This window comes from Taurulus bubalis (genome assembly GCF_910589615.1).
Source record: "Taurulus bubalis genome assembly, chromosome: 16".
Lineage (NCBI taxonomy): Eukaryota > Metazoa > Chordata > Actinopteri > Perciformes > Cottidae > Taurulus > Taurulus bubalis.
In genome coordinates this window covers 18,085,875-18,112,699 of record NC_136604.1, presented here as the reverse complement: position 1 = coordinate 18,112,699, position 26,825 = coordinate 18,085,875, and the positions used below count along the sequence as shown (strand labels likewise).

Below are 26,825 nucleotides of genomic sequence, written 5' to 3'. Positions count from 1 at the left end.
ATTATTATTCCAAAGTCAAAGGGCCAAGGTCTGCGGAGGAGCACGAGGGCCTTTGAGGATCATGAAGTAAACTCAGGCTGTGAGCCAGTCCAGAATGTGCTTTTAAAGTTAGCTTCAGAAAGGTAGAATCAATAGGGATTTGCAGCCGGTTGAGAAGTTAAAAGCCAAATAGTGTTCCGACTCTTCCTGTTCCTTGTCATTCTTATGGAGGAGGACAGAGAACTCCCCAACCAATTGATAACATCATCACTTCATCTGACACCACATGGCTTTATAAAGTTGTGAGGCCTTTAGCATTCATGTAGCTCTTTAGCTTCTAGATGTTTCACGTTCTCCACCAGCTAGTCGCGAACCTTCTCGGTAGGAAGTGTAGTCAACAATAATCCTCACACATAAGACGCACATTAGAAGAAGTGAAATTAGCAACTGAGACTTTAAATTAATTTGAAAATAGTGTACCGAGCATTTTTTCCCGACTGACTTCACTACACTTAGTTTCTTGGATCCAGTGTCTAGTGGCCATTATCGGAACTGCAGCTTGATACAGATGTCTCCTGCTTGGAGATCGACAGAAGAGGAGGATGATATACAGGAAGTGTGGTTCTCGAGCAACAGTTGTGGCAGGATATGGCAGTACAAAAACCTCAGCGAGCATCAAATGAAGCACGTGTGGAGCGTCTGACGGCGTCTGAAACCCCTCTCTGGGGACATCTATTTCTGGAAGGTTATAGTCATTCTTTCCTTTGAACATTTCAGGTGACTCACAGTTTGAGCACTGAAAGAACTAACTAAGAAATCTGACAATCTTAAAACAATTTACTCTGGATTAATTTTGCTTTGTTTACAACTGCAACAGTGAGCGTTTAGATTTTCCACTGCTGTGATTCGCGGCTCCGACCGGCTTCTTCTCCATAGCAACGGTTGTCAAGGCAGCAGACATGCTTGACATAACTTTGAGTCGACATCCCTCCTCCCTACCTTTAGCGCTGATGCTGCGCAGGTCGGTGATCTTCATCAGGGTTTTGGGGAACATGTGCGGTTTGCTGGGCCGGCGCTTCCTCACGTAGATCTTCAGAGCCTCCAGGAGCGGCTCCTGCAGCTGGTCCACCTTTGAGGGCTCCTCCAGGTCCTGACGGTCTGACACACCAACACACACACACACACAGCGACACAGACAGACACACACACACACACACACACACACACACACACAAATCAAGTCAGACTTGAGGCTCAACTATGTCAAATCCATGTCTTGGCTTTATCTGATGTAGACAAGCTAGAGGCTAATACATGTATCACAGCATGGAGCCTGGTGTGATTAGGAAGAAAGTGTTTATCTCTTTATGTCAACTCATTTGCTGCCAAGGAGAGGCGGCAGAGATGCTTACAATAAGATAACTAAAGCAGAAAACTAATTTGAATCCTTTCTGTTCAGTCGCAGTGTGAAGCTCTGATAACTGGGGGTTTTAAAGTCTCACACAGCAGGGAAGCAACAACTGAACGCATTAAAACTAATCAGCAGACGGAGTATTCAAAGCTCTGCATCTCTTCACAGACCACATTTCTGCACTCGGTGATTATTAGGACGACTCGCTGAACCGGCGGCTCTCCTCTCTGAATACACCACCACCATTTATTTATTTTTTGGGACCTTTTGGCAGTTTTCTTTTTGACTCTTGGACGCCTTGTGCATTTGTCGCGTCAAAATATTGAATCTGCCTTCATTATATATTCAGCCATTGGCAATGTGGGGAACACCAACCTTAATTTTATTGTGATATGATAATTTCTCTACTACTAGCAGATTACACAAACCTGGCTAACTGTTGCATTTCAAACTTCCCTTGAGGCAATATTACAGGTACAAATAGCATCTTCAAGCAGAGTGGCTGCAATATAGTACTGTAGTATTATAATTTAAGTAATTGCTGACTTCTGAGTAGTATCTGATATCTGGAAGAGAAAAACAGACCGACTTCCTGTTTCAACTAGTCAGGTTTGTTTTACTGTGAAATCAAAGATTATTAGTAATACAAGTAGTAATACAGTAGTAACTAAAGCTATGAACTTGTGTACACCACGTCTGATTGTTTGACTCTTGTCTTTGTTGCCCGTTGGACGACGAGGTTTATTCAGGATCAGTTGTGGGAAAGTGGCAGAAATATGACTGAATAATCGTGATATATTTAGTTCATTTATTTAATTTAGCTCTCCTTAAATTGATCGCTGGAGGAAACACGTTTGAAAACGTGCAACTTTACTTCTCTGTTTCCGGCTCTCGTCTTCCTTGAATCAATTTGCATTATCAAAGTTGGACAATGTAATTGCATTGCACGTGTTCATTTAATGCAACATCAACACAGGCAAAGCGTTAACCACGTTAAAGCAGCATCGGCTATCGAAGAACAAACTCACGCGTATCAGAATACATTTACATGAGCACAAGAAGGCAAATTAAATTAAGCAATACCCCTAATCTGACATTGTTTCACTGTACAATGTGAACAATGCAAATAGATGATACTGGTGGATTCAAAGAGCTGTGGTCCATGTTCGCTGTCCGTGGTTCTGAAGTGTCCCTGGCAGTTGCTTGGCTGTATGCTGTCACCATATGCAGGCTTCATGGACGCATTATGGCAGGCTTACATGAAATGTTGTTGGTTTTGTGTGTTAGGTGGGGTTGGCTTTGCACCCCAGCACGTTGTCAACATATTCCGCTGAAGTGCATAGTGTTTGTGTGATGATGGGATTATTTGTAAGTAGGATTTGCATTTTGTGAAAGAAATTAGCTGTTTTTTATTTTTGTTTTGGTGACTCTCACTCTAGATGCTTTTTGCACTGCTTATGTTGGACTATTGTCTTCATTTGTGTGACGACTCGTATGTTTTGTTTGTAGTTTTGTTTCTCACCCGTGTTCCATTATCTCATCAGACCTTCCAGTACTTATACCCCTAGCTGTTCACTCCCCATTTGCCAAATTGTCTCAGTTCTTTGCACAAGCTCTCCAGCGGTTGTTTATCCCTCGTGATTTACCTCAGCCCGTTTCTTTGTTTTGTTTTTCTTAGTGAGCTCTTTAGGTTATTTTTGTATGCAGCCTGACTGCTCCACTGACTGCCTGCTTTGTCTTTTGTCACTCAAAACTCTCTTTAAACTTGATTTTTGCGCTTCATTTTACTCTTGTGTGCTCCTTGCTATTGAGTCCTTTGTCTGACCCTCACAAGAGGAGTTTTCAGCAGTCTGAGTTAGTCAATCTGATGAACTGTGATTGGAATATTTCACTATTTATTGACGTATAGACTACAGGGTAAATTCATAAAAATTTCAAAAGAATATCAGCACATAAAATAAATGGTGAAAATAATTATTGGTTGCGACCCTTCTTTAAACAAAGACCGATGTTCTCCTAGTTTTCAAAGTCACAATCTTTAAGTTTTACAGTAGTATAATATATAACATAAAGTGTTGTATTACAGTAGATTGTGTATTACACCGTCGGGCCATAAGGTGGCAGTGTGTGCACATGAGATCAGCCGCTTCTGTGTGATAACAGATGCAATCAAAGGTGTGCACTGTCCATGGATTATGCAAGAGCCTGTAATATTTTCCACGGCTTTGGGGATTGAGTATATAAATATATATATATTGTTGAATGAAACCCCAGCAGTGACAGACCCTGAGCACCAATGGAAATGAAAGGTTAAGAGAGAGAGGAGCGTGATAGAGAGAACTGGTAACTTTTGGTAGACATGCAGTCGGACAAGGCGACATATACAACTTCTTCTATGATATAGGTATTTTTACATCTTGATTTATATCACGATACAGCATGTTATCGGGTAGTTCAATAAATAAATAGTAGGCATGAAGTAAACACATTGTAAATCCTTTGTAGACTTAGTTTTTTTTCTCTTGCATTTCTAAAGTACTTAACATAAGAGTTTCAAGTGAACTTAACAATCAAAATGTAATATTAATCAGTAACAGATGATAAATGCATTTTACAGGGCGGGTGGCGGACATTAAGGTCCATATAATTGATATACTTATTAATCTGAATCAACTGTGTGTGAGATGTATATAGCCTACATAACCCACTGATTGTTACATCATTGGCAATAAGAATGTAGAAAGTAGTTTTTATTACAGGTTGTATACCTGCTTTCTTTACATTCTGTGTCATTGCAGTGTAAAAGTAATGGATTTGTAGTGTCTAATTACTATCTGTATTATCTGGGGTGTGCACCGCTTCCCTAGAGATTATTGTAAGTATGTCGTACACCAGAGATACCGCTGCAAGATAAATGGCCACAAACAAAATGCACACAGCGCAGTTTTGTGCACCGTAGTCGTGTTTAAGGTGAAGAAGAAACAAAGACACGTCCTGCCAGTCGATGACGACAGACAGCATGCACTTCAGATATGAAGCGGGGAACTTTGCAGAAGATGGTTTGCTGACTTTCGTGCAAGCTCTTCTTGTTTTGGTTGGGCCGAGTCTGAGAAAGTTTCCACATGTTGTGCCCTCTCGAGCTTTGCTCCACCAGAGCTTAATGTATTGCCGTAACGCTTGTCGGCTGCTGGTTTTCCCACATTGATGTGGAAAGAAATGATAAACGGTAGCCATTTTCATATCAAAATGCATCGTCATATTCCCTAATATACAGTAAAACTTTGTGTGTGTGTGTGAGTGAGAGAGGACAGAGACTTGTGTGTGTTTCCTGACACGAGGGAGTTAGTCATGCCTCGGTTATCTCCATGGAAAACCACCAGAGAGGGCTTAATTCCTCTGGGAGGGCGGTTCAAACATTTCACTCAGCTATCTGATGCTGTTGGGACATACCTGTACGTCACCCCCCCCCCCCCCCGTTCGACAGTCAGCATAGTGCTTCCTCACTGATGGCAACCTGTGGTTGACCTGGTTTCAGACTCTTGTGGATTCTGGCTTACTTTCATCCCACTGCATGCACTCAATATTTATCTGGAGGAATGAGTATGGGCTGACTAAGTTAAATGAAAAGCAGTCAAACATGGTTTGAATGTGCAGTGAATCAATTTATTCATTCCACTTGACGTACTCCAAGATTACACTATCAACTCTGTTCATGTCTTTATATCAGAATTTATGCTAAATGTATGTAATCAGGCTGCAAAAAGCCGTTAATCTGACATTTGCCATTTTAGATTATGCAGAAAGACATTGATGTTTCTTGGCTGAAGCTGCAGATACCTGATACTTTACAAAAGTGCTTTCCAACCTGCGGGTCGGGACCCTTCTCGAGGTGTCACAAGCAAACACTTCAGGGTCACAGGAGGATTAAGAAGATACAGAAAGAGAAATTAAATGTGGGTCAAATGTGTGCTTTTAAATCAAAATTGCATGATTTTTTTCAAGTGCAGAATACAGATTTGATATTTCTCAAATGTTTACTGCATATACCAGATTTGTTTTGCATACAGGCAATCTAGTAATGTCCATTTAAAGCAAGTAGACGTAACATTTGCTGAATCATTTGGTGAGTTGACAGAAAGTGGGGTGGGACCACATGCAGGAAACAACAAGCATGTCTCCTCCTCGTGAAGGTTTCTTCTTGTTTTATATTCATCTGAAATGTTGTGTCGTAGAATATCTATCCAAAGTTTGCAAGTAAAAGTAAGACTGGAAACGAAACTTATGAAGATTATGAAGATTGTGTTGCATCCTGTTGAAGTTCTTGCCTTGCCGACGACCAACAGCTGTGACACAACACGACTGATGACCTCATGCCTCGATGTCCCGTCAGCTCGTGGAACAAGCGACCAAAAAAACCCGATGTCAGGTCGCTAATTAGCTAGTGAGCTGCAGCACACTGAATAGCTTTAGAACTTACCTGCGAAGGTAAACGCTTGTCTTTTCAGTCGCTAAACTACGTTTTCCTTCGTCCTAAACGACTCCACCAACACTAGTTTGTTGAGGTTGACTCCTTGGCCCTGCCAGCTCAGTTGTCAATCAAACATGCATGCAGGTTCGCCCACTCAGAGGCTTGACGGACTTTCTGCTTTATCCCCAAAGACCTTATTTATTCCCCTCCTTAACAAACCCGCTGCCCTCCCCTGACTAAATGCCCAGCGCCCTGCCCCGGCTCGCCCACCTCCGGAGATGAGACAGATGGCGCTGAGGAGGCCTGTCTCCGTGTCATCCATCTCGATGGGCAGCAGCTGGTTGGCAAAAGTGAACACCAACTCGGTGAGCGGGCCGAAGCCAGCGTTATGCATCTGCGTCCGGTTGAGGGTCAGCCCATCTGAAAAGGTCATGGTGTCCTTATCGGGGGTGTACCTCGTACAGATGCGCAGGATCTGATCGGGAGGGAAGGAAAGGAAAGGGAAAGATTAGTCAGTGGGATTTAGTGTGCAGGAAACTTTAAGTGATGTACATTTGGGGTTGATTGATAGAGTTTGGCTTTGAACATCTTTAAGTTGAGCAGTTTTATTGCAAAAACTGACAGATTGAGTGTCTACCTAAGGCTATTGTCAGTGTGGAAAATGTTTCAGAAGAGCACTAAATCATCAGTTGCCAGGTTGTGAAGAATCCCGTTGACTGTTTGGACCATATGGCCATGTACGTTCCGAAAAGGGCTGCAGAGGATCTGCACGAAAATACATTTATAAAAAATGTATTTATAATTTATTAATGGGTTAGAACCGAATACAACAACACAGGACAACTTAATTGTTTAAAACACATCTATAAATCATGAGTAAATTATGTATTAACCATTAACAAAGCCATTACTTAAGTTTCAACCCCAAAAAAACTCACACTGAGTGTAAAGTCTTTCTGCCCTCTGGACTTCCTCAAGATCAGAGTGTATTTTGATGTAAACAAGACTAAAGATAAAGTCAGTGTTATCATCTCCTCTGTATTTTGCCAACTGCTACTCAAATTTAACATCACAAGCTGTAAAATACGAAATAGGTTCATGTTTTTAGAAAAGGACTTTACAGAAAATGCTGAAGGGTCAAATCACAAGAGCTGCATTACCTCTCGTAATGTAGCTAACCAGGCACATTCTTTCTGTTTGATTTGTCCCGGTCCAGAGATGTTGCCTTCACCACTCGCTTGTGGAGCGCAAACAAATAAAATTAATATAATGCTGCACTACTCACTAGTTTTATAATAACAATTGATCAAATAACTATGTGTATATGTCTAAGGTGTCACTCATGGTGACAGACCCAGAGGGAATTATCTCTCATGCAGCCTCTTTTAGCTGCTTCCATTGAAAACGATCTGATAAACCCTACTGGTGACAATATATCAGGTGATGTGTTTTCGGCTTCTTTTTGTTGTAAAAATCTGTTAATGTAGCTTTGAAAGTGAGAAAATATGGGTAAATAGTAGTAGTTTGGGTGAACCAAGCCTTTAATCTAATCAAATAGGGAGAAAGAATGCATAAAAAGCCCCTCTTGAACTGCTGTATCCTGTAACGCACCATGATGGATGATGATGATGATCACCTGCTAACCAGCGCAGGTAGACTCTACAATGAGGCTCTTGAGTCCTAACCAGGCTCACAACAAGTTTCCAATAAAGAGCAGCAGAGACAACGAGCATATCCAAAACAACGACCTTCCACACACTCGAAGAGAATAACCTTTGAGTCTCCTGCTGCACTGCGTGTGTGTGTTTATGTGTGTGCGTGTACACCTAATGAAGCCACTGATGGTGGATGTGAAGCCGACAGTAGCCTTTGAAGCTATTTGAGTGGGCTGGCTCTGACAGTGAGTGGCAGGCGTGTCTGCAACATGAAACAGAATAAAACATGGCTACTGGCGGTGACTCACACCGGCTGGCCAGGCCTGCGCTTAGACACACACACACATATATATATATATATATATATATACACACACACACACACAGTGTTTGATCTTCCTCTGACACTCCCTCACCCGGCCCTTGCACAATATCTACGCCCTTCACCACAGAAATGTGCTGGTGAGCGGATGTTGATGGCTGAGCGAGAGCCAGAAAGTCATCACAGCCGGCCTTCAACTTCTCACCTCTGTGTCCCTGGGAGTTCCCTTCACTGCTTTGTCACTTGTGACAATGTGACTTATAGTCGATACAAACTCCAAAAATCCATCTATTAATATTGCACTGCCACTGAATCCGAGCCACACACACACACACACACACACACACACACACACACACACACACACACACACACACACACACACACACACACAGAATAACAAATACTGTACGTACAGCAAGCTAATCCTCACTTTCATCAGCATTCATGTATCCAGGTTGTGTCCGGATATGATTAAGCTACTTTGCATTTACAACTCGCATGAATATGCATCTTTATGCATCTTCATGCATAAATCGTTGATTTTGCATCCCGTTATCAAAATGCAGATAACCCTTATGTCACTTCCTCTCTGTCCCTTCAGGACCAAAACACCAGAATTTGTTAAAAGGAACCTTTTTTATAAAAAAAGAATGTTTAATAAGTAATTGACTAATACAAATATGAGTTACTTAAATATATCGGTAATAAGCCAGGAAAAATAATAACTTTTCGGTTGCAAAGTTGCAAAAATAAAAATCCCTTTAGACCGTGTTTATCCTTTGTTGCTTTTCTTCGTAATGCAGTTGCATTAACAGAGATGCACAGATTTCTTGGCCAATTCACATTTCCAATTTTCTTTTTTAATCTGACCTGCTGATTCCAGACCAGCTGTTTCCACCGCTGTGTTTTACGCTGGCCATAAAGAGGTGAAGAGAACACGAGAAAATAAAACTGTTGGCCCAAAATGTAAGACAGCTGCTTGGAGAGACGGTGTTTCTGCTCCAGCATGCTGGCTGCTTCTCCACAGAACCATTAGCAACTGACAAGAGACCAGCTGCTGCGAAGCTCCATCATATGTAAAAACTGCAGTCTGCCTCTACTGTAACTAGTTACACTTCATTTAGCCCAAAGAAATAGAACAAGGAGAGACAGGCTTGGCAGGTTTAAGCACCGCTTTCTCATAAGGAACTCAGTATCACGTTTTTAATCATAACTAAAGACTTTACACTGTTAACAATTCATTTCATTATGCTTTATAATGACTCAGTTGTATGACGGACATGGTCAAACCTGGCTCCTCTAAAGTTGTTCTTATCAACGGCTTATGCAGTAACTGATTGTAAAGCGTTAATCCTTTATTCATCAATCATTAATAAAAACCATAGAAACAGAATGAGAGTAAAGCGGACAGTCCTATTTAAATACCACATAGCAGGAGGTTCAGAGTGTCCCTTTGCAAAGATGTGACCGTTGTAGTAGACCAACATATATATTCCAATTCTTTGGTCAGTGCACAGAGTCCCATTTTATTTTGAAATGTCAAATGACCCTGAAGAATGTCAAATGACCACGGCAATCCGTTCAATGTCCGTTCTACTTCTATTCTCTTTTCTTATCAACCTTGAACAAAAGCCGAACCAAGACTTAAATGTTACTAAAATACCTTATGTAATTACATTTTTTTTTAATGATTCAAGGGTTAAGGTTTTACTCATTTTGTTATTTTTCATCCTAAGAAATTCATGGAGCAGGAAACCTCTTCACAATATCACGCAGCTGGAATTGAATAATGCTCGAGCCAGCATGTTTCCACCACTTTCAACCAGCATGCTAAGCTAAGCTAAGCTAATCGTCTGCTTACTCTCGTTCACGTTTAGTCCAGTGAGTGCTATCTGAACTGAACTGAAATTGCGCCTTTCCAGAAAAATGTTGAACTTTTATCATTTATTGTGCCGGACATGCCGGGTACCTCGTTACCAGGCGGTAAACCTTCGGATCTGAAATGTGACTTAAACGGGCATTCTCTCTAATTGCCAGCAGGGGGCGACTCCTCTGGTTGCAAAAAGAAGTCCCATCGCATAGAAGGCTGAAATGCTACGTCCACTAGACAGTCACTTTAGTTAATAGTGCAACAGATCAAGTCGTAGCTGCCTAAAGCCCCCTGTCCTCAAAACTAATATTGACTACCGTGAATTATACTCTAGGTCACAAAATATGACCAGATGACACATAACAAGCCTGTCATCACTTTCTTCCCACTTTCTCTTCCTTCCTCTCCCTGTGAGCAATGGATGCTAATCAAATCCCCCCTCCAACAGGCAAGCATGCATGAGGGAGACAGAAGAGGAAGGGAGGCAGCCATTTGCCTTTTTTTTTTTCATCTCATTACTGCGGCTACATTAGTACAGTACATTGCTCCGCTTAACAAATCCTAAATAACAAACAAACATTCAGCCGCAGCAGCAGCAGCAGCCGGCCGACTCTGCAGATATTTCTGCATCTGTTGATTAGAGGCTGAAAAACGTTTCTGCGCGTGTGTAATCTAATCTCCGCTAAAGACGAGCTACTCCACATGAGGAATCGAGTGGACTGGCACGATCAATTAATCGGATCTTCCTTGCGTCCATTTGTCCAAGCCGAGTAGGTCGTCCAATAAGGTTTGAGGATCGCTGCAGTGGGAGCCGGTCAAACCCACAAGTCCCCCAGAGATCTGAGGCTATTGACTCGCCACACATTCAAACGAATTAATGGATTCTTTACACACAGGAACGACGGGGAAAAGAGAAAATAAATATTAGAGCAAACTGAAGGAGACGACTCCCTGTCTGGTAAAGAGGTGTGTTTATGTAACTGTGTTCTGCCACTGCTGTGAACAGTTCTGGGAAGGTTTTCAGCTCATTACTGAATATTTTAGAGAGTTTACTGAAGAAGCATCTAAACTGTGTCTCTTCGTTTAAAGGAAAACTTGTTCACAGTATGGTGCCAAGTATAGATAAAAGGGCAGGAAGGAGACGGGGACTGGAACGCTGAGCAATAAGCAAACATGTGAAAAGTGTTCCTTTCGTTTATGGCCAATGTTAAGATTTGAGGATTACAAATGAATGGAACAATCTGGGAATTTACACAGAGGCGAGCATAAAGAGACGATGTCAACAACTCTGAAGTCAGAAAACCATCGTAGTTTTAATGATACATTATAAACTACTGAGAGCTTAGTGTAAACAAGTCATAATTCATCTCTAATATCTATTTATGTTGTTGGGAAAACATCTTTCAAACTACTATATTTAGTATTTTCTTCATGATTCAAATAATCAAATGAAAAAAAGAAGAAAAAAAACAGCTTTTCAGAAGTTAAAGGCAACGAAAGAAGTTTTGGAGTGTTATATGACAAGTCATTATGTCTGTGCTGAGTTTGCTATCTCGTAATGCACCACAATGCAGCCCCTTCAACAACAATGCCTTTTCAAAATAAAAGCACCGACACCCACCAGAATGTCCAGGCAGGCAGCTTTCAGGAGCGTGATCTGGTCCGCGATGGTCAGCGCTGTGAAGCCAGGCACTCGTTTGGCAAATTCCACGATCTTGATAATGCACTTGGTGGCCAGCTCGCTGAACTTGTCCCACAGGCCCAGGTCCAGCCTCACACGGGTGTCTGCACTCGAGTTCTGCAACACACACACATATTCAAACACATGCGAGCACAGAGCAAGGCGTCAGGTGAGGAGGCAGCTACTTTCGTCATTGCACAGACTGCTGCTAATGATCTCCTCAGTGCGCTCTCTTCACTCCGCTCTATATGTGTCACACTTTACATACAGTAAATAGGCTCCATAAGACCTGAGCTCTCAAAAAACACTGGCAGGGTGGCCGGGCCCTGCGGTAATGAGCGTAGCAGTGTCAGTGGGATGCTTTGGCAATGATGGGATGCAGAAACGGGAGCGGTGACAGGTAGCACGGAGCGGTTTGAAGCCAGAGGTGCCATTAATACAGCGATACGGTCCAGAGGCTACAAACACTGGAGGGGAGCAGCGATGGGAAGAAATACAGGGAGCAACGAAGACATGGCCACAGATTGCAATGTGCGGAAAGAGTAAAAAGTAAAAGTGAAAGAGAGGGACTGACAGATGAAAGGGAAGAAAATTAAGTATGTGAGAAAAGAGAGATATTGTGGGAGGGAGGAGGGAAGGGAGTTTTTCTCATGATGCGTAAACTGGGGTGAGATTGATGCATCATCAGTTTCTTGGCCTTTGATCAAAAAGAGTCACATGACAGCCGGTGTCATCGACCTCTGATAGGCTCTTTAAATGACGGTGATTATTTTGGATCACCGGGCAGATGGAAGCGTGCGTATGCAAGATGTAAACATTAATGAAGTCCTTCTCTGCTGTGACGTTAGCTCGCTCCGCGGCGCTCGGTAAGTTCAGTAGAATGAAAATAGTTCCCACATTAAACTGCCCACAACAAGGTCTGTGAACTATCTTGAGGAACCGGGTCATGACCTCTGGAAAGAGACACTGCTGTTGATTTCTTCAAATGCATCTCTTTGTTCGCGCTTTTGGCACCACAAGCCGAGTGCCGTATCGTCCCATTATGATCAAGAGAAGGCTGATATCTCCAACTCACACCAAAACAATCGAGAATGATAAACAGCGCACCAGTTCGGAGGATAAATATTAATTTTCGATTTTGGGAGGGAGAGGGTCTTAAACCCTGTCTGATCATGTTTTACGCCCCCATTGGACTTCTTTTTAATCTACTGTATGTCCCTGTGTTCCCAGTTAATAACAAAGTTAGCATTTCCCTTAATATAGAGATTATTGTGTCGGTCATTAATCAATTAATTAAAAAGATATTCACTCATTTAGTCTATATTGTGTGATAAAATAATAACGAAGAGGCTGATTTGCTCCATTCAGGCATATATATATATATATATATATATATATATATATATATATATATATATATATAGTTTCCCGCAGGACTTTGGTCTCGTCAGAAACAGCAGCCAGACCACGATGAGACATCCAAACTCTCCAGTAATATCCCAGACTAATGATTTTCCAATTCTTTACTCAAACTGATGCATTAGCTCGACTCCATTTCAAACAAAGCGTCCTCGAGTGAACATCGAGCAGAGCTGCTCGGAGTTTGAAACCGCCAGCAGGAGAAGAGGAAGAGAGAAAAAAAAAAGAGGGAAAGAAAAGGCCATTCGAGCAGAAGACGGTGTGATGGACGGATTCAGACGCACAGAGGGGAGGATGAGCAGCAGTTGGGGAATTGTTTGGGTGTAGCGAGGGGAAAGCCGTGGTGTGCTGGCTGATGGTGGGATGGAGCATCTGATGATCATTTGTTTGTTTTCTGATGGTTTACATGGAATAGCCCATCTGTTCCACATGAGTGAGTCTCCACATGTAGCAAGGACAAAGCACAGCACACACACCACCACAGGGAGGAGAGACGGGTCTCGACCGAATCTGCAGCCGGGACAAGACGGAAAAGACAAGACGGGACCGACGCGTGGTTGAGCTTTAAAGTGGAGTATCGTTTTTAGGTTGTTGTTTTTAATAAAGGTGACCAATATAGTGACTGAACAGAATGTTCACTGTGCTCTCTGGTGGACAGACTATGTAACAGACTGGATACACTGAGAAAGAAAGGTGCTAACTAGAACCGTATAGGGTTATTCAGCTAAAGAGAACCCGTTGTGGGTTCCTAATAGAGCATTTTAGAAGGTTAGGTTCATACAGGGCTAAACCTGGAAACATCCGTGAAAGGTTTCACCCAGAACCCCCCATGAGAAGTTCTACAGAGAACCCTCTGTGGGAGGTTGTATCCAGAACCTTTCCACCTTCTCAGGGTGGTAACAAGACCCCACCCAGGGGGTTCTACCGAGAACTATTTTTTTAGTCCATGGGATTCATACACAACCCAATTCTAGCTCGCATATAAGCCCTAGCACTGATTACCGTGTACCAGCCCGTGTTTGATATATTTCCCCCCTTGTAGCATACAGTACGTGTTTTTATAAGAGTCCACTGATTTTGCAACAGGGCTCGAGCTTCCGCATATAAAAAAACAACAAAACTAAAAGCGCTCTTGACAGCATCAACAAGTTTCGGGCCTGCAGGAACATTGTGATATGTGTACACAGTATGATTCACAGGCCCTAGGAGATGTGGAAACAAAGCCTCTCTGCTGCTGTAATTGACTGCTACATAGCCTTTTATTTTCAGATCATAAATTCAACTGCATAGATACAGAGTGCTTGTGTGTCTCCAAACAAACTCCTTGGACATATAGGCTACTAAATGTTTTTTATGAAAAAATAAAGTCAGTAACATGAAGCAAAGTATCCCCATTCAGTCTGGATTTAGAGAGAGAGAGAGAGAGAGAGAGAGAGAGAGAGAGAGAGAGAAAGAGAGAGAGGAACATGCTCACTTTGTGTATTTTAGCCAATAGTATTGATACAACCTGACGGTAACATTGTAGCAGGACAATTTGGTTTTGTGTCACGGGGTTAAGTGTGTTGCCCAAGGACACATCCACATGGGCTAGCGGAGCTGGGGATCGAACCGCCGATCCTCTGATTGAAGGACACCCGCAATTAAAAACATAAACGGACGAAAACAAACAAACCTATTGTGTCAATGCAAGGCAATGGAGGGTATGAAAAGAAGTCATAAAACAGCTGGAGTGAATCATTTTATCCGAGCATGATCATACATTTTAATATCCCACCAGGGCTAAAGAACGTCTTGCTTTAGATCTCTCCACCGTCACACGTCACACTGCTGCTTACAGCAGGATAAATCCTTGCAGACATAAGTGTGAGCAGTTCTGTAGCGAAACGCTCAGAGGGAATTTAAGTGCCCTCTCATGGGCAGTGATGCAATGCAAATGTCTAAGGCTTTTATTGTGAAAGGTTGGAAGACGGATCCTATGTGTTTTTTTGGTGTGTACAGTACTTCAGTGCAATATTATATTATGTATATATATATATATATATATATATATATATATATATATATATATATATATATTATATACACAAGGCGTGAATGTGAGAGAACACACATCATGAATACAGATCTAATTAAAACAATGTGATGGTTACATAATTGGTAAAAATGGGGCATTGTACCGTTTTTAACGGTATCACAATACTTTTCTTGTGTCGATATACCGTGACACAGTCATTTGGTTGTATCGGACTTTGCTTAATTTCTTTGGGAAAAAAGAGAACAAACTCTTGCTTTCAGGCGTTGCAGTTTTAAAGTAAGTTGTATCAGCAGATAAATAATAAATAGAATACACAGACTCAGCAATAGACTGAAAATAGCATTACATAACTAAAGTATGTCAAAAACCCAGACAAAGAGAATATTGCAGCTGGACATAAATAAGAAAATCCGTCTGCAGCATTAACTGAAACTTAAATTCAGATTTTCCCCTAACATTTTCCCCTTGTAACAGTCAAACCAAGGGAGCGAACACATGTCTACCCTGCAGCTTTCAGAAGAATGCAGCAAAGGAACACGACAGATTGTAAGATTTCTAGTCACAGGGGTGTTATGCAATCTCTCCATTTATACTAAATGGGATATAATTTGTCTGAGTGTTATTCTCATCAGGGTAGAGAAGCCTCTGGAACAACAGCATTCAGACCATTGCACTGGAACTAGTGCACATAAAGTCCTTCATGTGGTTTTCTACACATGAATAGAAGCATTCATATCCCAAAAACCTTGACGTTGGGTTCCAGTAGTCACTTTTTTCACCTGCTTCTTTTACTTCTCTCCTACATGAACAGTTGTCTCAAAAACAATAATTAAATTGCATTACATTGAAAGTTGAACAACTTTTACCATCTTATTATAAGCCATAACTTTACCCTTTTGCATACTTGTTCGGGTGCAAAGGTTATTCCAATGAAAAAATGGAGCACTCTTGTTCCCCAAAAGGTCTCTAAATGTCTTCTTATTTTTTTCATATTTAATCTGCCATTCAGTTAAATTCGTGTTACATTATATATGTCTCAAAGCTTATTTCATATTGCTAGGAATAATATTTGTGTGCAGAAATATTGAATCATTTATTATCTGTGGCCCAAAGTCACATTTAAACAGCCGAAGCCGGAGAGAACTGTACTCCTATAAAACACCGACCATGTTTGAGTTTTAAATTATAGAATGTAAAGTCTTTCCTATTGAATTTGATGAAACCAAACTTTGAAAAAATGAATGACAGATGACATGACGTCTGGACAGCGCACCGGTTTTGAGCTGACGAAGAAAAGGAAGCTGAAGGGTAAAGCGACCAACTAATAAGAAACCATTTACTGAAAATCAAATATCTACTTAATATGTTGCCGAACTTCAACATCAGTCAAAGCCGAAGCCCCAGGAGCTCTTTAAGTGCGAGAGGGCTTGAATACAGCGGCGACCTGCAGCCCGCTGAAGTGGCTGAGGAGACAGCTGGAGCAGCCCTCTGCCTCGCAGCACATCAATCCCCCGGAGGTTGTTACTGGGAGGCAGTTAGCGCCGCGGCTGCTGGACACTGTCACCAGCAAACAATCTATTGTGGCCACCCGAGAAAGAGAGGGAGAGAGAGGGAGGTGGGTATAAAGGGAGAAGGAGAGAGAGAGAGAGATCATTTAATATGATCTGGGGTTAAGTGAGAGGCACATTAGGGCCGTGCTTAAATCACGGACAACGAGCTGCAGTCGACACAACAGCACTACGGACGCACATTCCACTGATTGACATCCAATTTGATGGGGAAGGAGGAGGTGCCGAGACGTGAGTGTGTGCGTGTGTGTGTGTGTGTGTGTGTGCACATATGTTGAGGGGGGAGCAGGATGGAGGTGGCTGATATTAAAGCAACTTATCTTGCTCTTCCCTCTGGGTGGAGAGGGAAAGGGAAGAAAAAGGGGGAGCTGAGGAGGAAGGAAGGAAGGAGGGTGTGATAATTCACAGTTTTTTTTAACACCCCCCCTACTCCTCCTTGCAATCTCAGTCAATTACACAAGTCCCATAATTCAATAGAGCGAAACAAGGAAGTTTGCCGGGGAATTCTAATTTCATTTAAGAACATTTATCTAAACAAATTAGACAACTTGCGACATTAGAAAAGAAGCTGGCAGTGTGGAAACAGTACATCAGCGGGCTCCTGTGTGTGTACGGACGCAGAGAGGGAGACGGCAGTAAAAGCAGCCAGCACCTGTGACGAATAGCGATGGCGGACAAACTGTAATGTGGCCGGCCCGTGTACTGTAACTGTACAAGCAGCGGCCGGCGCTGCCTGGAGCCGCCGGGGGCCCCGCCGAGCGCTAATGTTTTATTTTGTCTTTGAAACTGCCGAGCTCGTTTTTCATCACCATCACTGTCAATGAAGCGTTATTCATTGTGGAGCTAAGCCCTCTCACTCGCGCAGCTATCTCCGCTAACCCGGCAATGAACTCCTAAATCACCGCAGACTAGGATTTGAATATTTCACCACATAATTGGAGCTTTAACCTAATCTAGGGGCGCGGGAGCTCCTCTTCTGTTTTCCGACGAGGAGGACTCAAAAGGCGCATCAGGATCCAATCGCTTGTAATAATGAGGAACTTCTCACAGTCTGTGAGCAAGCATAATTACCACTGATCCAGATTAAGGCTTTATCTGAGGCCCGACTGCCACTCCAACAAACAGCAAACACTGGCTTATATCCTAACCAGGGAGCAAGATTTCTGCTATTATGTCCTACTTTTTTTTCTGCAGTGGATTTTTGCCTCAATGCAGACTGTTTATTTTGTAAAAATCATTGAAGTGTCTCGTGGGAGAGGGAATGGGATGAGGGCGGAGTAGAGAGGGGTTACAGCGATTAGGAGCTTTGTGTTGGGATTGAAAAGGGAAAAAATACAGAGTTATGGAGATGGGAGCTTACTGTACACTGAAACGACAGCAGCAGTGGTGGCGGCGGAAAGCTAATAGCTACACTCTCTGCCAATTTGCTCCATTTTAGCATCTCTTAACCATCTTATTGTCAGTGGCTGAGTGACTTTCATCACCGCAACAAGAGATCCATTACTGCGCATTATGGCGGCTCAGCGGATTTTTGTGTATTTTTGTACAAACAGTATTTGACATGACTGACAGGTGTCATGAGATTTCAAAAACTAGCACCAGCAAATCATTAAACGTGCGCCTCCGCTTCCCCACAGAAGACTGTTTGTACGACGGCGGTGTCAATCACGGCTGTAATCTATATGTAAGTCGTCTTAAAAACAAAACACATTAGACGTCGTCAGCTCCCAACCGCACAATGCTGCCACGCCGACCTGTCAATCAAGGCGGCAGCCGTCTCCGCCGCTCGCTATCGAGCTATCAGCCGCCCCGCGGCTCCGACCGTTGGCCTGTCAAAGCGTCACAAAACTCTGCCTGAACGAGGCTCTGCTGCGTCAAATGCTCGCTCTAGAGGTTTCTTTCCCCCCCCCTCGACATTTGCGTGACCTCCAACTTTTGCACCCAGTCATGACGAGTGCAGTGGGAAAGAGGAAGCTCATTGTCACTCATGAGATGAGGGAAATGTACAGTTCCCTGCGCAGGGTCGGCCGCTTTGAGACCGCACGAGCGAGGCCTGACGTGTCCGACCGACGGGCCTCTTCTTCAAGGTCCTGCGTGGATTAGCGTCCCCTCGCTATCTGGCCTCTTCATGGGTTGTTAGTTTAGCGCCGGCTTCTGAGGGTTTGAGGGAGGTTCAGGGACAGCACAGACCTCTCAGCCTTGATGACGGGAGATGACAGGGATAATAAAACCCCGTCGGGCGTTCGTAACACCCATCTTAGCGCCGTCGCACATTAGCGCACAAATCTGTCACTTGCACGCCCCCGTTTTGATTTACGGAAGCCCATAATGATTCGCTGGAATGGCTGCATTCATTCAATTTTTCAGACATGTCTGACTATAGGCTTGAATTTGGTGCCTGCCTCAACCAGACTGATGGGCAACTGGCTGGCTGGCAAGGGGTCTGCAACGTCTTCCAGTCCTGACGTCTCCTTTTAATATCTCCTCTCACTGCAGCAGCATTTAAAAACTGTGGTAAACACACCCTGTTAATACAGATGGCGATACCTGGGCTTTGGGTACCAGTAAGCTGTATCTCTCACTGTGTGGAAGAGACTAGGATCCTTCTTGTATTTGTCAATACGCAACATTAGGCTCGACATAATTGTTGCTTTACTAACTTTCTAAGACAAAATGTAACTAATAAATACGTAGATCAATTTACCGAATTGATATTTTTGGTTAAAATAATAAAATCATGCACTAGCAAGCAGTAAAACATCTTTAAAATTACAATTACACTTGAAAATTGGTCATCACTTAATTCATTTAAAGTTCCATTATATTGCATATAGTATACAAACAGAATTGACTCGAATACGTCGGCCTTATTGTCACTGACAACGAGTCTCACCAGAGGCTGGAAGTCCTGGGTGTGTTAGCTTCACGGTGCTATTATGATGCATGTTTTTTTTACGGTCTCTCCATCAGACTTAATGTCCAATCAATAGCTATTGAGAGAAGAAGAAGTGTTGTTGGCAGGATTGGCCTGTACAGTCAGCAGAGTACGTCTGTGCTCTCGAGGTGCATTAGAGGGGGATTAAGAGTACAGTACAAGAAATTGATTATCATTATGAGCTCTGCACTCGCAGCTAGATGGGATCAAAGGAGCATGCGGTGCCGTTGGTGAAACAAAGTCAAGGAGTCAAAGACACGTTGTTATGCTTATGATTCAAAAAGAAGTGCAACCAAAGCCCAACACTTTCCTTAATCTGCCGTATAGATCTTGCAGAAAGCACCACGGGGCGGTGAACTCACCGTGGTGTATTTGCCAAGCTGGCAGAGGGAGGGGAAGGTTTCTTGATGGGCCTTGCGAATCTTTTCAATGATGGTCTCCAGCTCGGCTGTCAGCTCGTAGCTCTCTGCCAGCTCCAGCTTTGGGCTCTCCTTCTTCTTCTTATTCCGGTCATTTCGAACCGCTGAAGGAGAAGAAAAGATTATGGATTAGCGTCAACAATGACATGCAACGTGGACTTGAAACAATGTGAAAGGCAACAGAACTTTGTAGCTAGAAGGCTTTTTTCTTCTTCTTCCCGGGTACTTTTAAGAGATGCAGCAAGTTGTCAAGTGTAAAACTGAGACCTTACATAAGCACAGAAAGTTTCGACTCCGTCAGCTCAACTAGTTTCTGTCACTTTGTCTCCAATAAGGAAGTCTGTGAAAACTAAAGCGCTTCACAAATGGATTCTGTGATTTTTGTGGCTCAATAAATTAATTTAGTTAATTCATGAATGACCTCAGAGCTCTTTTGGTTCTTTTGTATGTGACTTATCTGTGCTAAGTTCAGGTCTAAAGATTGATCTAACACACTGGATGTAGGATTGGTGTTAAAAGTCGGAGCGACAAAACAAAGTTTGGGGTAAGATCTTCAGCAACTTTTTAGTAAAATATAATTTGTCACTAGGGATGCTACTAATACAGTGTTACTGATGGTTTCATGCTGTTCAACTGATTGACAGAAAATATAGAAATAAGCTAACAAAGACAGGAATATAGAAGACATGGATGTAAACAATGCATGTTTTATGAGGAAGTAAATACATTTGCATGGTGAGAAATGTGTTTTAGTCAATCTAGATGAACACATCTTCTACTATTTATCATCTCTTCTATGGATTATGGCAGCAGGACAGCGATTGGACACTGTGCCTTGCACTGAATAATAAACCACATGTAGAAATGCTTTCACAAATCTCAAATAAGGAGAGAGACCCACAGCGCCAAACAGGCAGCAGCTCCAACAAAGCCCAGGGTGTTGTGTTCTGCGTAAAAAAAGTGCACCCTGAGAGACCGGAGTCTGCAGACTCCTTCGCTTCATTAAGTGCAGATCTTTGAAGTCGGTCGCAGCAGGAGATTCAAACAATCCGACCAGGTTTATTACTCAACACGCAGCGTGATCATCCCAACAGCAGCAGATCCCTGATCAGCTGCATACTCCCCTTTAGAATAATAAAGAGTGGAGCCGGAGAGAAAGAGCTGGGCTCATTGTCAGCGATGAGACACCCAAGGGACCTTCCTTGGCTGACAACACAACAGACACATCCTCTGCCCTAGTTTACAATAAAGCCCTTTATATTCACGCACCAGAGCCAACTGGTGATCCCATATTGCACTAAGATGGTTGAATGGGAAAAGTGGATGGCATCTGAATGCAGGTTGGGGTTTAATGCCGGTACAGATATACAGTATTGTTATGCGACTGTGTAGAGCCACAAGGCATTTCATTTAGATTATTATTAAAATGGATTTGTATTATTATTTGGTAAAAACTGCACTAGTAGATTTATTTTACAACTACAATGCATCAAAAAACTGCAATATGAGTCACAGAAGGCGATTTTGCCAAAGAAGATAATATGCTGTCGGAAATTCCTAATATCTATGAATAGGAGAATGATGTGAATGTATTTTTACTTCTTGGCTGCTTGTAATTTCGGGGTGAACGAATTACATGAACGGCGCACAAATATAGTGGCTTCGCTACACTTCCCGAGTAGCATTTGGGAAGCGTAGCTACAGAGAGCCGAAGCGAAACTGGAGCTTCCGGGTTCTGTCTCAAAAGTACGAACATCTCGTTCGAAATCCCGTTGACATTCGTGACAACTCAGCGGCGTGTTGTGTGGCTCATGTCACAAGTCTTGAAAGGGGATGGTAGCGTTTTGGAAAAACAATCTATTTATTTGTTTCCCCCGCTGCCTTTAATGAACACCATGACTCACGAGCCCGAGACCTTCGCTGGCTTAACGTCACGGCTCGACAGAAGAGGTGAAGCCACGGACGAGCCCGAAAGGACCCGGTTTATATTTCTACTTATTTATTTGTTCTCAGGGGCGATGCAATGCACATCGATCAACACGCCTGTAAATATGCCATGTGGTAGCCAAAAGGCTGCTTCTCAACTGTTTTATCCGGATGTTAAAATTGCCCATAAAAAACCCCTAATAAAACACTCAACATATAAAATTAGAACAGGAGAAAGCAAAACATGAACAGAAGGATTAAAAAACAACAACTTAAAAGGAGTAAGGCAGCATCATGCTAAGTAGGACATCTATAAAACAGGCAGTAAATACAAAACAATACGAGGCATACGATCAGCACAAACAGTTAAAACGTGACAACGTCAAATCACATGACATTACAGCAGATGGGGTAAAACCAGAAGGGACGCAGTCAGACAGAAAGCAGAGAAAACAAGAGCAGATCGCTCAGCAGGAGACAGAGCGGTGTCAAAGATCTTAGACAGCGGAGATTAAAGTTATAGTCGACAGACAGACAGCCAGATGTTTTGAGTTAGTGGAGACCAAAACAGAGCTACAGGCTAATAAGAGAGCGAGTACTCGACTTAACATTCATCAGGTGAACACAAGCAGCACTGTGATGTTGTGCTGCGTCTTCTGGAAGTGTAAAATGAGCAACTGTGTGCTAAGGTTATAGTAAATCAACGTTGCTTTAACAGCAGATTGCACAAGTTAGTGGCCAAAGCAATCAATTAATTCAGATAAAAGAAATTCCTATGCGATGATGAAGAATAATTCAGTTTGGCTTGTCGGAGCCGTCGTCATAATGAGTGTTAAATCCTCTCATTTCTATACACACTCATGTATGAGTCTGCCGACCTGATAAACAGTGTCTATTTTTAGTGTGATGTTATCTATACACTCTAATCTCGCAGTCTCAAGCGCTGATGTGTGATCGGGGATAAATCAACACATCTCCATTCAGTGTGATGGTCACAGCTGCTCGCTCAGGTAGTTTTTTTCACCACTTGCATTGGAATGTTTAAACTTTTTGACAGAGCTAAGCTAACCTGTTTTCCGTGCTAAACTATCCTGAACACATCCTGCACCCATCTCAGAACCGGACGCAAAGACAAAGAGAGAGACTTATTGTATCTCACTCAGGGGGAGATGAATATTTCCCCAAATGCCGGCACAACTTTAACTTAAAGAGCTGAAGCAGACCGCTTCCATCTCCTGATGCTAATGCTCACAACCAACTGCTACTTTCCGTCCACCACCTCTACCAGGACTCGACTTAACTGGTTGACTTAAAAATGTAAAGATTATAATGCTTATCCCTATAATCAGGCATTAACCCTCGATGGAGTTGACCCAAAATGTCTCATCTGCTTTGCCAACAACGCTTCACACCCTTCAAGTAGTCTCTCCTGGTGCAATCAATGCACATTATTTAGTCAAGATATATATACATAAATGATACGCATCATACGCAAATGCACATCGTCTGCGAGCCAGATCGGTCCCAGGCAGGAACTCGGTCCATATGCTGTGTATATGTCTGTTTAACCGACTCAAAGCATCAAAACGGAAGAGGAGTTGATCAAACGTTCTGTTTCAGAGATCCAGACTGAATGTTTTGGTCAGCCTGGGCCTCATGCAGATTACTGCCAATGCTGGGAGGCAGCAGCAATGTGCTGACAGTAATCACGACATACATTTCGACCTACATCTATGACCTATATGTCCATTATATGGGAGCGCGTATATGTAAGAGACGTCCCACTGCGTCAACTGGGATGATCCATTTAGTAAAAGCAAACTTTGACACTGACAATGTTGATTAATTCATTTTGAAAATGGGATTCAGACAAACGGGAGCAATGACTGAATTTAACTAAACAAAGACTGGAGGGATACCGGGCACACACACTGGAGTGTACCTGGCAACGCTAATCTTCATAGAGGTAAAATGAAACCAGTGATGGGAGAACTGATCCGCACCGTGTCTTTCATCTTGGTTTATGGTGTCGGAGTGGGGGCAGTGGGAGGGGATTGACTGACAGAGGACAGAGAGCCTTTGGGCCTCTTTCAATCTGCTGCTCCACAGAGAAAAGCTGCTAACACTGAACACAGCAGCAGATAAAGCAGATAGTGAAGTAGCCAATCAGAGCGGAGCAATAGAGACCTGCCACACAACTCTCCGGTGCACTCGAACAAAACAAGTATGTGGTGTACAATCAGATATGGGATTCAAAACAAGAAATGCTCATGGGAAAGGAAACAAAGTGAGTTGAAGTTTAAATTGGGGAAGAAAGCCGCGAAATGAGACGATGATGAAGCAAAATTGTCTCTTCAGGAGACCAGCGGCAAGTCCTGAGTCTATTTACTCAAATGGGAGAAGTGAACACAGATTATGACCGATGTGTTGCTCAATATGAGCCTGTTTTTTTAAAGCCACATATCTTTCGTTCTCAAAAATTGTGTTTTTCCAACACACCTTCTTTCTTTCTCTCTGCGACATGCCCCAGCTCACAAATCTTCGTATTGCGAAATATGGCTGTTAGCTGTGTAAATATCTAAAGTTAGCAAACATTTTTATATAAATACATTATGCAAATCTATCCACGAAACGTGCACAACATACACACGAGAGTTTTGACCTTGCAGGGTTATCACCGCAAACACAGGCAATCAAACTGCCAGTAGACATTCATCAGATTCCCTTCGCTCTGTGTGCCAGGCCATGTGTCTCTTTTTTCACTCTTTATGCAGCTATTTCTGTCCATTTTCATGTGAAGACGCTGCCAGGAGAGACTGTCTGGAAATGTGCGACGTTGTCCTCGTATTTAAGCGTCCTCGTTGCGTCGCCCTACTCTCTATGACGGTCGCCTTTTAACTCCGCCCACGAGTGGGGACTTTCGGACAATACAACGTGCAAACTAGTTATTTAAAAGCATACCGGGCCATCCAACCTAACTACTTCCTGTATCCTAAGCTAGTGAGGGAGGATTTTCTCACTGCCACGGCCAAAATGGCATCTTTTTTTATCCTGATCACCGTGTTTCGAAAATACCAGCAGCTGTGAAGTGTCATATAAAAAGAGCAACGCCTCATCTCCCAAAGCTCTTGCCACTTTTCTGTGCAAAACACTGCTGTCAGTGGGTTAGTAACGTTCACAACAAAGGACACCATGGTGGTGGGTTGAGGGCAAAACCAGGAGTCTCTTCATACACACAACACAGAAAAAAAAAACACTCAAAAACGCATTGCCCCTCGGAAGGGGGGATGGTACGGAATAATGGTACGGAAAGGGGGATGGTACACAATCTGCTCCTGTGTGTCTGAGTGTCATTTGTCATAGTGTGGTGACAAACTGTCTAGCGAGGGGGTTGCGCTCCACACAGAGAAGCAGGCGAGCCACGAGATGTGATTCAGGAAGACAGCGACGTGGCGAGTGCAGCCCCTGCACCCACCCAGGGCAATCAATTACCACCACACTCCAAGCAAATTACTGCGAGCATGAGCAGATACATCCAAATGATGCATCGGACGAGAGGCCATGAAAATATATGGCTTTTTAATACCCAGAAAAGGAGCAGTGGGAGTCCATCCAGCGCAGGGACTCTCCTCTCATCAGTGCCTGTGATCACTTCTTGTGACTTCCACATGAAATGCATCTGCACTTCTCTCTTCGCTGGTCCACAAGTGTCTGTTTGGCTTCTGCTTTCTGAGTGAGATTCAGACTTATTGGGCCCTGAATTGGAAAAAAAAGGACATGGAGCTCCATTGGCAGGTACCAGGGATGTGATGAAATAAGATGCAGGATGATCAGTTTGAGTAGTAGGTCAACAAATTTGAAGGCCTATCAGATGCCAACATTCAACAGCCTGTGTTGGAACCCCTGCAGTGTCAACTTATTGTCAACTGTTTCAGAGAAATCAGTAAAACAGTGCCTACTACAATGTCCTATAAGGCGGCATCCTCCAATAGCTTGCTTTGTCTGACCGGTGGTCTCACAGGAAAGCAGAAAACCCCCAGCAAACATAACTCTCTAATGCAATGGATCATAAAACCCTCGGATTGGATTGTGTCACGGATCAGAAAGAAAAAAGGGAGCCGATATAATTTTCACGTGATCCCGGATCACGTGTTTTCGCCGGCGATACTAATTGCAGATCATTCTTGACCCATATTGGCAGATTGACAGATCCCTTTGTTGTTTGATTATTATGGCAGCTGGTATACAAGTCGCTGCCATCGTTTCTATATCGGTCAATTTAAACGGATTGGTTGTTTAAAATGCAACATTATTAGAGATCGGCGACTAGAAAAGCATAATACCGATGTCTATATTTGACTGAATGTCTCTGTGGAGCAGAACAGTGCAGCAGCATTGTTGATGACTGTGTGGGTCACTATGAGCAGCCCCTTTGTCATTTGGACCATTGGTAATACCGACATATTGATCAGCGCAGCTGTCGATCAACTAGGCTAATTGTTCCAGCTCCACTTTGATATTTAAAAAATATTCCACAGTATTTATAACCTAGTTAGTTTTACAATCCACACCGTTTTTTTTTGCCAATCAGGTCTTTTGCGTTGAGTCAATAATGACAATATGAATTGGAAGTCCCGGATGTCAGATTTTTGCATCGCACATAAATGCTGCTTTATTGTTAAGGCTCAAAGTTAACAATTGTCATAACCAAAATGCACTTGCACTGATGCTATAACTGTTACTTAAGGTCACATGTTTTCCATTTTTCAGTCCAATCCAGACACATTTACAGCTTCACTGGTGGAAACGGTACAGATGATATTTGAAATGGGTCAGGATGCTAAATTAGATTTTCTTTTCTGATCAATACTCAATATGTTGAGTGGATTGTTATTGGACACATGGAGCCTCTTCCCTGCCAAGTCTCCCCTGCGCCATGTCATTTAAAAAAAAATACATTTGAAAACCTCTTTTAACCGTTTAACTGAATGCATTAATGGGTCAAGAGTTGTATCGCCAGTTAACAGTTAACCAGCCCTGGAGGTGGGGTCCCAGGCATTAAAACACATGCGCACACAATGCACAACGCACTAGCACTGTGTTAAACCCTCCACCCAGCGGCTTTGTCGGGCTT

At 42.8% G+C, this 26,825-nt stretch overlaps 1 protein-coding gene across 1 annotated transcript in view; it reads right to left on the bottom strand.

Moving 5' to 3' along the window:
* Nucleotides 1-26,825, bottom strand: part of LOC306748543 (retinoic acid receptor beta-like) — a gene marked incomplete at both ends in the record, with an annotated part of 60,328 nt that overhangs the window by 1,253 nt on the left and 32,250 nt on the right. Inside the window, 4 exons of the mRNA XM_079231720.1 lie at nt 979-1,137; nt 6,129-6,333; nt 11,330-11,506; nt 19,709-19,869. Of these exons, the coding sequence (XP_079087846.1) occupies nt 979-1,137; nt 6,129-6,333; nt 11,330-11,506; nt 19,709-19,869 (702 nt within the window). The remainder of the gene's footprint in view (nt 1-978; nt 1,138-6,128; nt 6,334-11,329; nt 11,507-19,708; nt 19,870-26,825) is intronic.